We start from the raw sequence: 12,235 nt of genomic DNA, 5'->3' as shown, positions 1-12,235 counted from the left end.
GTATTGCTGTTGATTTTTAAATGGCATTTTATTCAGTTTTGTATCCGTCCGAGTTTTTAGGCTTCAGCTTAACAAAAATCCACCATACCTACTTTTTCTTTCATGACAGCATGGTGAAACAGGGGTTAGTACATGTGCCACACAGTACAAAGGTCCTGGGGTTGATCCTGGGCTCGTGATCTTTCTGTGTGGAGTTTGCATGTTCTCTCCGTGAATGCGTGGGTTCCCTCCGGGTACTCCGGCTTCTTCCCACCTCGGAATAGGTTGATTGGCAACACTAAATTGGCCCTCGTGTGTGAATGTGAGTGTTGTCTATCTGTGTTTGTGTGTGAATGTGAGTGTTGTCTATCTGTGTTGGCACTGTGATGAGGTGGCGACTTGTCGTGGGTGTACCCCACCTTCCGCCTGAATGCAGCCGAGATAGGCTCCAGCACCCCCCCGCATTCCCAACAGGGACAAGCAGTAGAAAATGGATGGACAGTAAAGAGCCTGTGTTTTTGTTTAGCTCGGTTGGTAGAGTGGCCGTGCCAGCAACTTGAGGGTTGCAGGTTCGATTCCCGCTTCAGCCATCCTAGTCACTGCCGTTGTGTCCTTGGGCAAGACACTTTACCCACCTGCTACAAGTGCCACCCACACTGGTTTGAATGTAACTTAGATATTGGGTTTCACTATGTAAAGCACTTTGAGTCACTAGAGAAAAAGCGCTATATAAATATAATTCACTTCAAAATTCAAATTACTTTGACAGCTGTTGGTAGTGTAGTCGTTCACATAGCCTCTGCTATGGTATCAGTATGCAGAGAGGCATAATTCATCATGATGGGACTGTGTGCTCCAGGTCTCCTCCCGCAGTACGAGGCCACAAAAGCATTCATGCCCAAGGAGCCAGACGAAGTTGGACTGCAGCAGGCGGAGCTTGTTATTGTCCAAAGAGTGGAGGAAGGTGAGGCTCAATTGGTCATCATACACCACACATGCTGGAACACTCTCTGCTCTCGCTAGGCTGGTGCTACGGGGAGAGGATGAGAGACGGCGAGAGAGGCTGGTTTCCTGCCAGCTGTGCCACAGAGATCACAGACCCCGCCGCCATCGAGGACAACATGCAGAGGATGAAGCGCCTCCGCAAAGAGACCAACGTATGAGTTGGACATTGTGATGACGCTTAAGACAATTCAGATGTGGCAGTCTGCATCCAGAAGAACTTTTGGGAGGTAAGATGTCCTAAAATGAACTTCTTCCACACCAAACTCATCCAAGCACGGACCTTGCCTTGTATACTGGAACGGTGCCCAGAAAGGTGACAATGATGTGAAGTTGAATATGGGAGGACATGCAAACTGATTAAAAATATTGCATTCATGAAGATCAAGTGTGCAACAGGATTGTTCATATGTGATTTGTGTTGTAGATGTACCACTTGACCAGCATTAACCTGCAGTTGTTGCCTTCTATGGTAAAGAAAACATGTATTTAAAAATCAATTTAGTGTACTTAAGGGTAAATTTCAGTGCATATTCTACACTTTAATCTTATGGCTAGAAGATGGTGTAGGATGAAGTGATGAGTGTAATATAGAACAGGCGTTGTAACAGCATGGATGTCAAGTATGTGTACTCTTGCAACTACTAACGTTTTACTCTGAAATAAATCACTCTAGTGTGCTTGGTTTTTTAAATTTTATTTGAGCTTGCATTTTGTTAAAACGTTTGTGTACATAAAAAGTTATTTAAAAACGTCAAACTGACCAAATATCAAATTTATTTTTTCTTGAAAAACCATTTGGTGTAAAAACTTAGGACAGATTTAGAAAAACGTGTCGTTTCCCCAAAATGTTTTGGAACTGTCACATAAAAAGAAGGAAAAGAACAAGTCTGCATAGATCCTGCAGGCAATCAGTGGTAATCTGGTCAAATGCATGGTGCAAGCTTGTGACGGTCGTCAAGTCAAATCTTTATTGCTCAGATCTTTGATGTTTCTTCTTGTTGACAAAAAAAAACTGGGGAGGAAAAACGGTGGAATTTTAGTCCACCACCTGCCTACTCATCGTTTTTCTTTCAATGCTGGGTAAAGGACTCACCCGGACGATGGTAAAAGATGGTAGGTGCCGGCGGACAGGTTGTTTCCTACTCAGTCCCGTCCTGCTGGGCCTCGGGAGCGGACGTTTTCTCTACAGAGGCATCGCCTCCTGCCTTGGCCTCCTTGGTGTCCTGACCGGGTTTGCCGTTGCCGCCAGTCGGTGGGCGTGGTCTGCGGCGGTAGTTGACGTTTCTGCGATAGCGCCGCTGGCGGGGCTGCTGGTTCTGACCCCCTTCGCCGCCCTGATTCTCCTTGTCCTCCTCGTTGTCCCGCACCGGTCTGGGACGAGGTGGAGCCCTGAGTGAACATCCAGCAATTAGTGCATATCAAAGGCGAAGAGACAAGATGCGATGTAAAAATTAATCGACGTTTTGGATGCACAGCTGCAATTTGAGGTTAGGCTGCACTAAAAGGAGTGACCATTTAGGCGTTTTCTTTCAAATAGAAGGACGGGTTTGAAGGTGGACTTTGCCGATGCTGTGGAGGTGACTTAACGGCACACCAATACAACATGTTGGGCTACATTACAAACTTTACCAGGTCAGCACTTTCACACAAGATGAGCCATGCTTTTCAATGATTACATCACAAGCATTCAAGAGATTAAATTGTTTTCCCTAATAGTGGCCTGATTTGATAAATGCCAGGCCTTCATTAATCCAGGTAACAATAATAGTTATGTTGTGACAAACAACCTCATGGCATCGGTTAAGTTGGGAGTTGAACGACAAAGTGCTCAAGTATGCAGCATTCAGACTCCACTTTCACCATTACATGGTTGAGTAAATGGAGCCCCGTTACATGGGGTCATGGTTAGGGGGGTTAGCCATAACTCCCAAGTAAAGAAAACTGCTCAAAGAGCTAAAAGGCCACCATTTGAGTCTCCTGTTGTTGCAGCCTGGCGTCAATGAAGCCAACATGCAAACCTTGGTGTGAACCTTGGTCTGAAGCCTCTGTAGTAATTCTGCCTCACTGGTTTGTTGCCCGGGTCTGGACCCCCCTGGTTCTCGTCGCCCTCGCCTGCCTGAAAAGACACAAACCAGGGAATATTTTTATTCAGTTGCTTTCTAAGGTTTACAGTTGAAGCAGTGTTTTGTAGCGTGTTGGCGTGACCCCCGATACACCAACCATGTTTTTAAAAGCACAACCACGTGTTAAGTCGTGGTACTGAACGCCTGCTTCGGGGTGCTAACCCTGTGATGGTGTACCTCAACCATCTCTCCCCGTGGTGCGGTGGTGTGTGTATGGGGATGGAGGCCATCTGGTTTACGTACAAAGTATGGCGGGTAGCGCCGTCTGCCAGGGTAAGCCGGTCTGCGCTGCGGCTGCTGGATGTCTCCCTCGGGGGCGCTCTCGCCGCCGTCCCGGCTGCCTTTCTCACGGCCCCCGGGCACCGGCTCGCCCTCTCCGTCACTCTGGTAGTTCTCCGGATAATCGCCAGCGCGAGGTGGGCCCCTCCTTCGGGGGTAGCGCCTGTAGCGGTTCCTGTCAGCGGCGTACTTACTTCCCTGGACCGCCACGCCCCCTGGACCGGTGACATTTGCCGCCTCTGCACCCTGTTGCAAGTGGGAGGACTTTATTAGGACACGCATCACAGCGCAACACCACATTAGAGGCTCATGTACCTTCTCTCCCTCAACTACATCAAACTCCACAGTTTCTCCATCACCAACACTGCGAAGGTATTTTCTCGGGTTGTTCTTCTTGATGGCTGTCTGAAATGATGCAGAGTACACATAAGACTACATTGCTGGCCTGTGACATCACATTTCAAAACACTATCATGTGTCATTCAAAAAGCAGCGACTAGGGCTATACGATTTGGAGAAAATAAATAAAATACATTATTTTCTCTCAAATTGGGATTGCCATGCGCCTTTTATGTGTTAAACATAAAAATGCATAAAATTGCGAAAATAAGTGAAGACATGTTTCTTTTAAACTGTCAATTAACATATCCTTGTCTCAAGGTGCCAAAAAAGAATATGCAATAATTTACTTTAAAACAATTTGCCTTAATTCAAACAGACTGAGCTTGTCCACATCATGCTTTTAAACTGAAACAATAATTGATAAAAAAAACTACAGTTTATAATGTAATGTAAACATAATATATATTATTAATGCAAGCAACCACTTAAAAGGATTAACACTTATTGCTCATTAATGTAAAATTTCTGTAAGAAAAAATTTTACTTTAATAAATATTGAACAACTTTTTAATTTTTTTACAAGTTCAAAAACAAGGTGGGACATTGTTTATTGTCATCACGTGATCACAGCATTCTCATATTTCTATCCGATTTAAAGATGAAATATTAGAACAGGATGTTTGGCATTTTGATAATTTTTTCCTCCTATTTTTTGTTACTTTATGGCACTTCTCACAAAGTAGGAAGACTGGCTGTGTAAGTGTAAGTGCGCGGAAAGCTCTAAACCCAAAAAGACAAAGATTATGAATGACTGACAAGAGGGCTCACTGCGTTCAGTTAATTCTACTGTTAAATACACACGATTAGGTGCTGAGAGTGAGACCTCTTTCCCCCTGTTTGAAGCAAGACAGAAACCTCACGTGAGGCTCAACAATTCTGTTTAGCAAAGATGTCTGTCACTCAAATGCCAGTGACGGTTATTTATCACACTAATTAAAACTTTTGTTATTTAATCGTGCAGCCCTGGCCAAGACCATAAATTTAAGCAAGCTATTGTGAAATAGTACACATATTTCAAATGTCCATCCATCCATTTTCTACCGTTGTCCCTTTTGGGGTCGCTGGAGCCTATCGCAGCTGCATTCGGGTGGTAGGCACTTTTGATATATTTGCTGCTAAAGATACACCCGCTTCAACAGAAAGGTTCACAGAAGAAGAAACTAGTAAGACCGACGTGCATCAATTCACTTGGCCTAACACTTTAGTCCAGTGTCACCAAATGTGACATGTCTAGGCCTGGGCTGATACATTGTCCTTCAAACTATTGACGATTAACAATATTATTGTCTGCATTATTTTGAGACCAAACTAAGCACTAGTGCAATTATAATATATAATAATAATTCATGGTATTCTTTCAAAGCCAATAATCTTTTTTTTTTTTACCATTGTTGGAAGGTCAATGTCTTTAAAATATCCTAAATGAGTAAACAAAAAAAATAATGGACCCTCAATCTCCGTAATCAAAAATGTCACTTCAGTAACTATAGAGCGTTTCGCAGTGTAAATTTGGTATAATCTGGGTCGGGTTGTTTTTTGCTGCCATCACTTTTCAAACAATGTGGCATTCTGGCGCATTTATTTGTGTTTATGCCTGGGATCATCCTGCTCATTCAGTTAGAAGACAAACTATTCCGATCTTTGGCTTTGCAATAATATTTTTGTTACTTCACGATGCTTCTCACTAGTGGGTAGCGAGAATCTCTGTCTGTGTATTCTGAGGGTGTGTAAACTTGCTGTCCTATCTCTGCCCACAGAGACACAGAATATCTCTGATAAGAGGATCCACTCCATTAATTAAATGTTGGCAATAAATAAGGGTGCTGAGAGCGAAGTACAGAGTGAACCCTCTCGTACCGTTTGAAAGCAAAAAACGAAGAAAACAAGTTCATTTATCAAGTTCATTTATCGTTCGACCCAGGGCCAGTCGTGTCTTTGTTTTTATGTTTCACAGCATATTTTAAACCAAACACAATACATTTTTAACAAGAATAAGACTACTACTTTAGGTCAAAATTACAGCGATTGAATTATTTTTACACTTTTATGCTGCGTTAATGTTTGATCTTAGGTTGTTACTCGCATGCATAATTTATATGCTTTAAAAATAGCCCAATATTTGGATATAAATGCAGTTTTGTCAGAATGTCATACAGGAAATTTGTGTTGTATGTTTTACTTGAATGCACACCATTTTTTGCTCCAAACTTGGTAACCGTCCTACCTAAAGTACCACCTGATTGTCTTTTTAAGTGAAATATGCAGTCTGAGTCTCTATCATCTTTCCACGGGCCTATGCATCTACCTGATCACTGACCGTATAGTAAATAAATTGTATAAATAATCTGCATATATACATTATTATTGTCATTTTTTGTGATTGATAACACGAGTTAACTTGTTATTGACAGCCCTAATTATTACTTATAGCCAGGGATGTGAGCACCCTTTGAGAAAAAAGAGGAACATTTCCATCAGCACAAAGTGCTGCCATGCAAATCCAAAATAACATTTTGAAAATAAAGACTATTTTCTGCAATTGGGTGCAATTCTACACTATATTTCAACTTGAGATTTATTCTCATCTACCAACCTCTTTTAGACACTTGCATGTATCATGTATTGTACCAAACAATTGTTAGGTTTTTTTTAGGTAGAAAATGTACCAACAATATTATCATTGAAAATGTAATGTAAAATTATATAACATACAAGCAGAGAACTCCGTAAAATGTTCCTATTTGGCAACTTTATCTCGAGCCACGCCCCCCCGTTAATTTACTTCTGGTGTTGTGTCCACAGACGTCCGATAATGGCTTTTTTAACCGATATCCGATATTCCAATATTGTCCAACTCTTAATTACAGATACCGATATCAACCAATACCGATATATACAGTCGTGGAATTAACACATTATTATGGCTGATTTGGTTGTTATGCCCCGATGGATGCATTAAAATAAAACAACTCAACTTATGAAAAAAAATGCCATCATGGCACTGACATATCTATTATGGAAGTCACAAAGTGCATTATTTTTTTAACATGCCTCAAAACAGCAGCTTGGAATTTGGGACATGCTCTCCCTGAGAGAGACTATGAGGAGGTTTAGGTGGGCGGGGTTGGGGGGCGGGGTTAGGTAGTACGTTGCGGGGGTGTATATTGTAGCATCCCAGAAGAGTTAGTGCTGCAAGGGTTTTGGGTATTTGTTCTTTTGGGTTTATGTTCCGTTACAGTGCAGATGTTCTCCCGGAGTGTTTGTCATTCTTGTTTGGTGTGGGTTCACAGTGTGGCGCATCTTTGTAACAGTGTTAAAGTTGTTTATACGGACACCCTCAGTGTGACCTGTATGGCTGTTGAACAAGTAAGGTAAAGTCAAAGTACCAATGATTGTCACACACACACTAGGTGTGGGGAAATTTGTCCTCTGCATTTGACCCATCCCCTTGATCACCCCATGGGAGGTGAGGGGAGCAGTGGGCGGCAGCGGTGCCGCGCCCGGGAATCATTTATGGTTATTTAATGCCTTGCATTCAATTGTGAGCGTGAAAAGCTGTAGATAACATGTGACTGGGTCGGCACGCAAAGGAAGTGCTTTTAAGGTTTATTGGCACTCTGTACCTATCCCTACGTCCGTGTAAACAGAGGCGTTCTAAAAAGTCATAAAGTTGCATTTATGAAACAGATACCGATAATTATGAAACAGATACCGATAATTTCCGATATGACATTTTAAAGCATTTATCGGCCGATAATATTGGCAGTCAAATATTACTGGAGATCCCAAGTTGTGACCTTTGTTTACAGTCTGTCAGATCAAAAATATATATTCTCGCTGGCTACTTATAAATACTCTAGAACTACAACTGGTTTGGTATGGTAACGGTGGTTTTTGGATTGTAATCATCCAAATATAATTGGCAGCAAAAGTAGTCAGCCGTCAATTTTGTGGCTCGGAGACCAAAGAAAGAAGTACGTCAGCGAGATGGTTAGCTAACTCGAAGCTTTTTTTTCTGTGACACCCATCGTTTTCCGGTCCTGCAACTCGGAGTGGCGTTTAGGCAAGAGGAACAGCCAGTACCTGCGGCCGAGGCAAGCATTCAACAGATTGCATTTTTATTGATATTTAATTTAAAAAGGCGGAGTTAATAATCTGAGAAAGGGCTCTGTACATTGCTCGAAAGGGCTTGTCATATGACAGAAATTATATATATTGCTTAAAAGTTTCTTCTGCTTACCTGGTGTACAAAAACGTCCTCTTTTGTGTCGTTCCTGAAGAAAAAAAATCACATAGCACAGTGAAACATTGCATCTGTGCACAGATTGCAGCCCAAAGTAGCAAAGTGCAAGGGATTAATTAAGCGGGGCACGTAACACAGGAGGGCGGCAGACAAATCGTCCGATCAGCGCTGCAAGCACATCACATTTATAATAGGATTCTGCTGGTCTCCTTCAAACACTTAAAGGATTCTAGGAATCACAGATGGGACGTGGGTGGTGGGGTGACAGGAGTCCTCTTACCTATTGATGAAACCATATCCGTTTCTGACGTTGAACCATTTCACTGTACCCAAAACTTTTGTTGCTGCAAGGAGAAAACAAAAGAGGCTCAGCTTAAACCTGGAAAATAACAGAACTGTGGCAAAAAACTGCCTATAGTCAATCCTACACAAGACCTTTACTGACGAGGGCAGCATAGGCATCAAATAACTTCACCAGGGTCACCTAAAGAATGCAAGTTATATTTAACTTGCCAACTGCTGCGCTTATTTTAGACCTTAGGGTTGCCCTGTGCCAGCTGCACTTTGTAGCTCAATAGTACATAACGTTCTACTCAGCATATACAAAATCAGCTGTAAATGATGGATGCAACCCCGTATTACTGACATCTTAGCATAATAAGCCTTTCAAGTGTAGACCTAAGTTAGAGGGGCCCTATTACGCAAAACCAACTTTTCTTACCAGTTGGTACTAGCTTTTGTGTATCTAGGATCTGCATTAGTCCTAAAAATTTTGAAATCAAACCATTGAGGCATTGCAGGGATATTTGAAAAAAATAAATTGCCTTCCTTTATATTTCCGCCAAAAGAACTGTTTGGTATTTCGCTCTGACTTGTGACGTTTTAGCCTTGTGTGACGTCAGCAGATCATCCATATATAGTAGAACTGTACCCAGAGTGCCTTACCCACGTCCGCCATTGTTGTCAATGTGCTACTTCTGTTTTGTTATCCACTTGTTGAGCAGACTGGCTCATACATGTTCATTCATTCATTTATTTACATATCACATTGTATACTGTATATATAGAATGTAAATATTACATATATGTTATACTTCATATTGCTACTATGGTACAACTACAACAACAAACTACAAACAGAGTGGTCGTGGAGAAGACGCAGTCAAAGTGGAGGCACATAAATAAACCCAGCCACAAAACAGTGCATTCTGAAAAAACTGTCAGGAAGAAGCTTGAAAATGGTCTGTAAAAAATAATCTAGCCAAAATTTTTAAGAAAGAACTTAGACTTCACGGTGGCAGAGGGGTTAGTGCGTGTGCCTCATACTAAGTTCCTGCAGTCCTGGGTTCAAATCCAGGCTCGGGATCTTTCTGTGTGGAGTTTGCATGTTCTCCCCGTGAATGCGTGGGTTCCCTCCGGGTACTCCGGCTTCCTCCCACTTCCAAAGACATGCACCTGGGGATAGGTTGATTGGCAACACTAAAATTGGCCCTAGTGTGTGAATGTGAGTGTGAATGTTGTCTGTCTATCTGTGTTGGCCCTGCGATGAGGTGGCGACTTGTACAGGGTGTACCCGCCTTCCGCCCGATTGTAGCTGAGGTAGGCGCCAGCGCCCCCCGCGACCCCGAAAGGGAATAAGCGGTAGGAAATGGATGGATGGATGTTATACTTCATATTGCTACTATGGTACAACTACAACAACAACAACAAACTACAAACAGAGTGGTCGTGGAGAAGACGCAGTCAAAGTGGAGGCACATAAATAAACCCAGCCACAAAACAGTGCATTCTGAAAAAACTGTCAGGAAGAAGCTTGAAAATGGTCTGTAAAAAATAATCTAGCCAAAATTTTGAAGAAAGAACTTAGACTTCCTTGTGTAGACCACAAGGACGTCTTGTAAATGATCAAATGACCCCTATTAAAAGATGACCCCCCGATATTACCTAGAAAACGCAATCTATATAAATGTATGTAAAAATCACATGTGAGTTGAAATGCTGTGAGAAATGTGGAATTACAAGAACATTTTAGAATGCGTCAAATTCAAACTAGGAGATTGTTGGCTGGTTTTAGCGGAAGGAAGCAGGAAACTTGACAGAATTGTTCAATTTAGATGAACATGTGGAGTTTGCATGTTCTCCCCGTGACTGCGTGGGTTCCCTCCGGGTACTCCGGCTTCTTCCCACCACCAAAAACATGCACCTGGGGAATGGTTGATTGGCAACAGTTATATTGTCCCGACTACAAATGAATAGATTTACATAAGTATTTAATAAATTATTTTGATGCCAAAAACATGTATTTGCGCCCATTGATTTGCAAATTCATTATCCAAATTCATTGCTGGAAGCAATTAGCAAAAAGTTTGCGTATTATACAAATTTGCAAAATGCGGTTGCGCGTTTTGAAAATTGCTCACATTGGCGACTTGTCCAGGATGTACACCGCCTTTCGCCCGATTGTAGCTGAAATAGGCTCCAGCACACCTCGCGACCCCACAGGGAATAAGCGGTTGAAAATGGATGGATGTTTCGAATGAGTGAAATGTTTTGAAGTGGTTAAAAAAAGTGAGCATATTGAACAGGAATTTATGTGATAGAAAATTGTAAAGAATTAACAGTCTGGTTTTAATTACTTAAGTTACTAACATATGAAACTTGTAAACTTGGTCCTTAAGTTTAGAGCGCAAATAAAACGTTGATTAAAAAAAAAAAAAAAAAAACTTAAGTTACAGTAGAGGTGGCTTTTTTTAACACGTTTGACATGGTCGAGAAGTGATTTTATTAAGTGGGGAAAACGTAGAGGAATAATTATGTCATTTTAATGCGCTCTAACATAAACATACACGTTTTGTCTTCACATGTACCTGCCCACGTATGAGTATTTATGTTATAACGACTATAAAGTGCCCCATTTCATACCATAGGACCAATCACACGTGGTGATGACAGATTAGCGAGGTTAGCTCGTTAGCATAAGCTAACTAGCAAGTGCTTCTCTACCATGTGGTTGAAACGAGGCCAAGTGGCTGTAACGACCGCGGCTTACCTAAAAGCTTATGTTGTAAACACACGCGGGAAATGTTGCCGCGGAACGTGTTTGAGGCAGACATAAAAACAACGTGTCGAGTAATAAAATCCGGCCGACATTTTGGGTGTCCCCCCCTTCAGCCTTGTAAATATCTTAGCACGGCTAACGTCAGCTAGCTTGGTAGACGTCAAGCACAGCAGCCGTTAAGTAGGCCGCACTGTCAGCCATGTCAGCCCGGGGGGGAATTCGGCTTAATTCCCGGCACGGTGCCATTTAAACTTTTAATTAAAGCCATCTGTGTTTGGTGGTGTTTTAGTTTCGGCAAGCGTTTAAGCGCGGAACAAAGCCGACAAGGAACCAGGGGCTTGCGGGTGAACAAAGGGGGCGACAATCCGTTAGCATTAGCTCGTATGCGGGAGGCAGGAGAAATAGTCGGTGACGGCAAACTACGGCGGGTGAAACGTCTTCGTCCTGACATTTATTAAATTGTTACACCTTATGGCTATTTGATAGAAATAAGGCCTCCGTGGAAACACCGAGGCGGCAACATACTGCATTCCACGGTTGAGGCTCAGAAGGCCGGTTAAATTGCAGAGTAAAGTGCTTTTAATCACACCGCACGTTCGATAGTTAAATCGGAATTGAACCCTCATAACACTCACGCGAATGTGATAATAATATCATTAAATATTACTAATGTAGTAATTTTAATTACCGGTTTCATTAGGAACTTTCACGGTGCATTGACATATCTCAGCAGGTAACGTAAAAAGAAGATCCACCATATTTTATTTATTCTTGCCGTATTTAGTAGAAGGTGAATACGGTTGTTGGCAATAAACGCCGCCCATGGTGTCTACTTAAGCCAGTTCGCTGCTTTTTGAGCACGAATCTTACCGATGACCTTCTTATCCCCCACGGAAGCTGCGGCTGCCGGGCTGGATGGGCTCTCCTCCTCCTCCTCCTCCTCCTCGTCGACAGCAGGCTGCTGCGGCTGTTGTTGTATCTCGGCCTCGCTGCTCATGGTCACTACTGGTTGGTAAATGGCTTCTGCCGGCGGCGGCTCTCTGTTGTTGTCTCTCCCGGTGCAAGATGGTAACCTGGGCCGGCGGTGATGGTGGTGGGGGGGCTACTGCCTTCTGGCTCTCTGCTTTCTTCTTCCCGCTCCCGTTG

At 42.6% G+C, this 12,235-nt stretch overlaps 2 protein-coding genes across 4 annotated transcripts in view; one reads left to right on the top strand and one right to left on the bottom strand.

The window, feature by feature from the left end:
- Positions 1-1,978, top strand: part of arhgef16 (Rho guanine nucleotide exchange factor (GEF) 16) — a 24,232-nt gene extending 22,254 nt beyond the window's left edge. For both annotated transcript variants that reach the window (XM_061903755.1, XM_061903756.1), the window contains exons 14-15: positions 839-943; positions 1,003-1,978. In XM_061903755.1, coding sequence (XP_061759739.1) covers positions 839-943; positions 1,003-1,142 — 245 coding nt within the window. In that variant the 3' untranslated portion in view covers positions 1,143-1,978. The remainder of the gene's footprint in view (positions 1-838; positions 944-1,002) is intronic.
- Positions 1,663-12,235, bottom strand: ybx1 (Y box binding protein 1). 2 transcript variants are annotated; one of them, XM_061903757.1, is made up of 8 exons: positions 11,960-12,235; positions 8,312-8,375; positions 8,029-8,062; positions 3,702-3,791; positions 3,351-3,632; positions 3,003-3,100; positions 2,078-2,373; positions 1,663-1,996 (listed from the first exon to the last, which is right to left on the bottom strand). In XM_061903757.1, the coding sequence occupies exons 1-7, from the start codon at positions 12,084-12,086 to the stop codon at positions 2,124-2,126; spliced, it is 945 nt and encodes a 314-aa protein (XP_061759741.1). In that variant the 5' UTR covers positions 12,087-12,235; the 3' UTR covers positions 1,663-1,996; positions 2,078-2,123. The 2 variants fall into 2 exon arrangements, with proteins under 2 accessions (XP_061759741.1, XP_061759742.1); XM_061903758.1 differs by having other exon boundaries at positions 3,015-3,100.

The sequence above is a fragment of the Nerophis ophidion genome, linkage group LG06, assembly GCF_033978795.1.
Source record: "Nerophis ophidion isolate RoL-2023_Sa linkage group LG06, RoL_Noph_v1.0, whole genome shotgun sequence".
Classification (NCBI taxonomy): Eukaryota; Metazoa; Chordata; class Actinopteri; order Syngnathiformes; family Syngnathidae; genus Nerophis; species Nerophis ophidion.
Note: the sequence above shows the minus strand (reverse complement) of the source record. Positions and strands in the feature narration are given on the sequence as shown.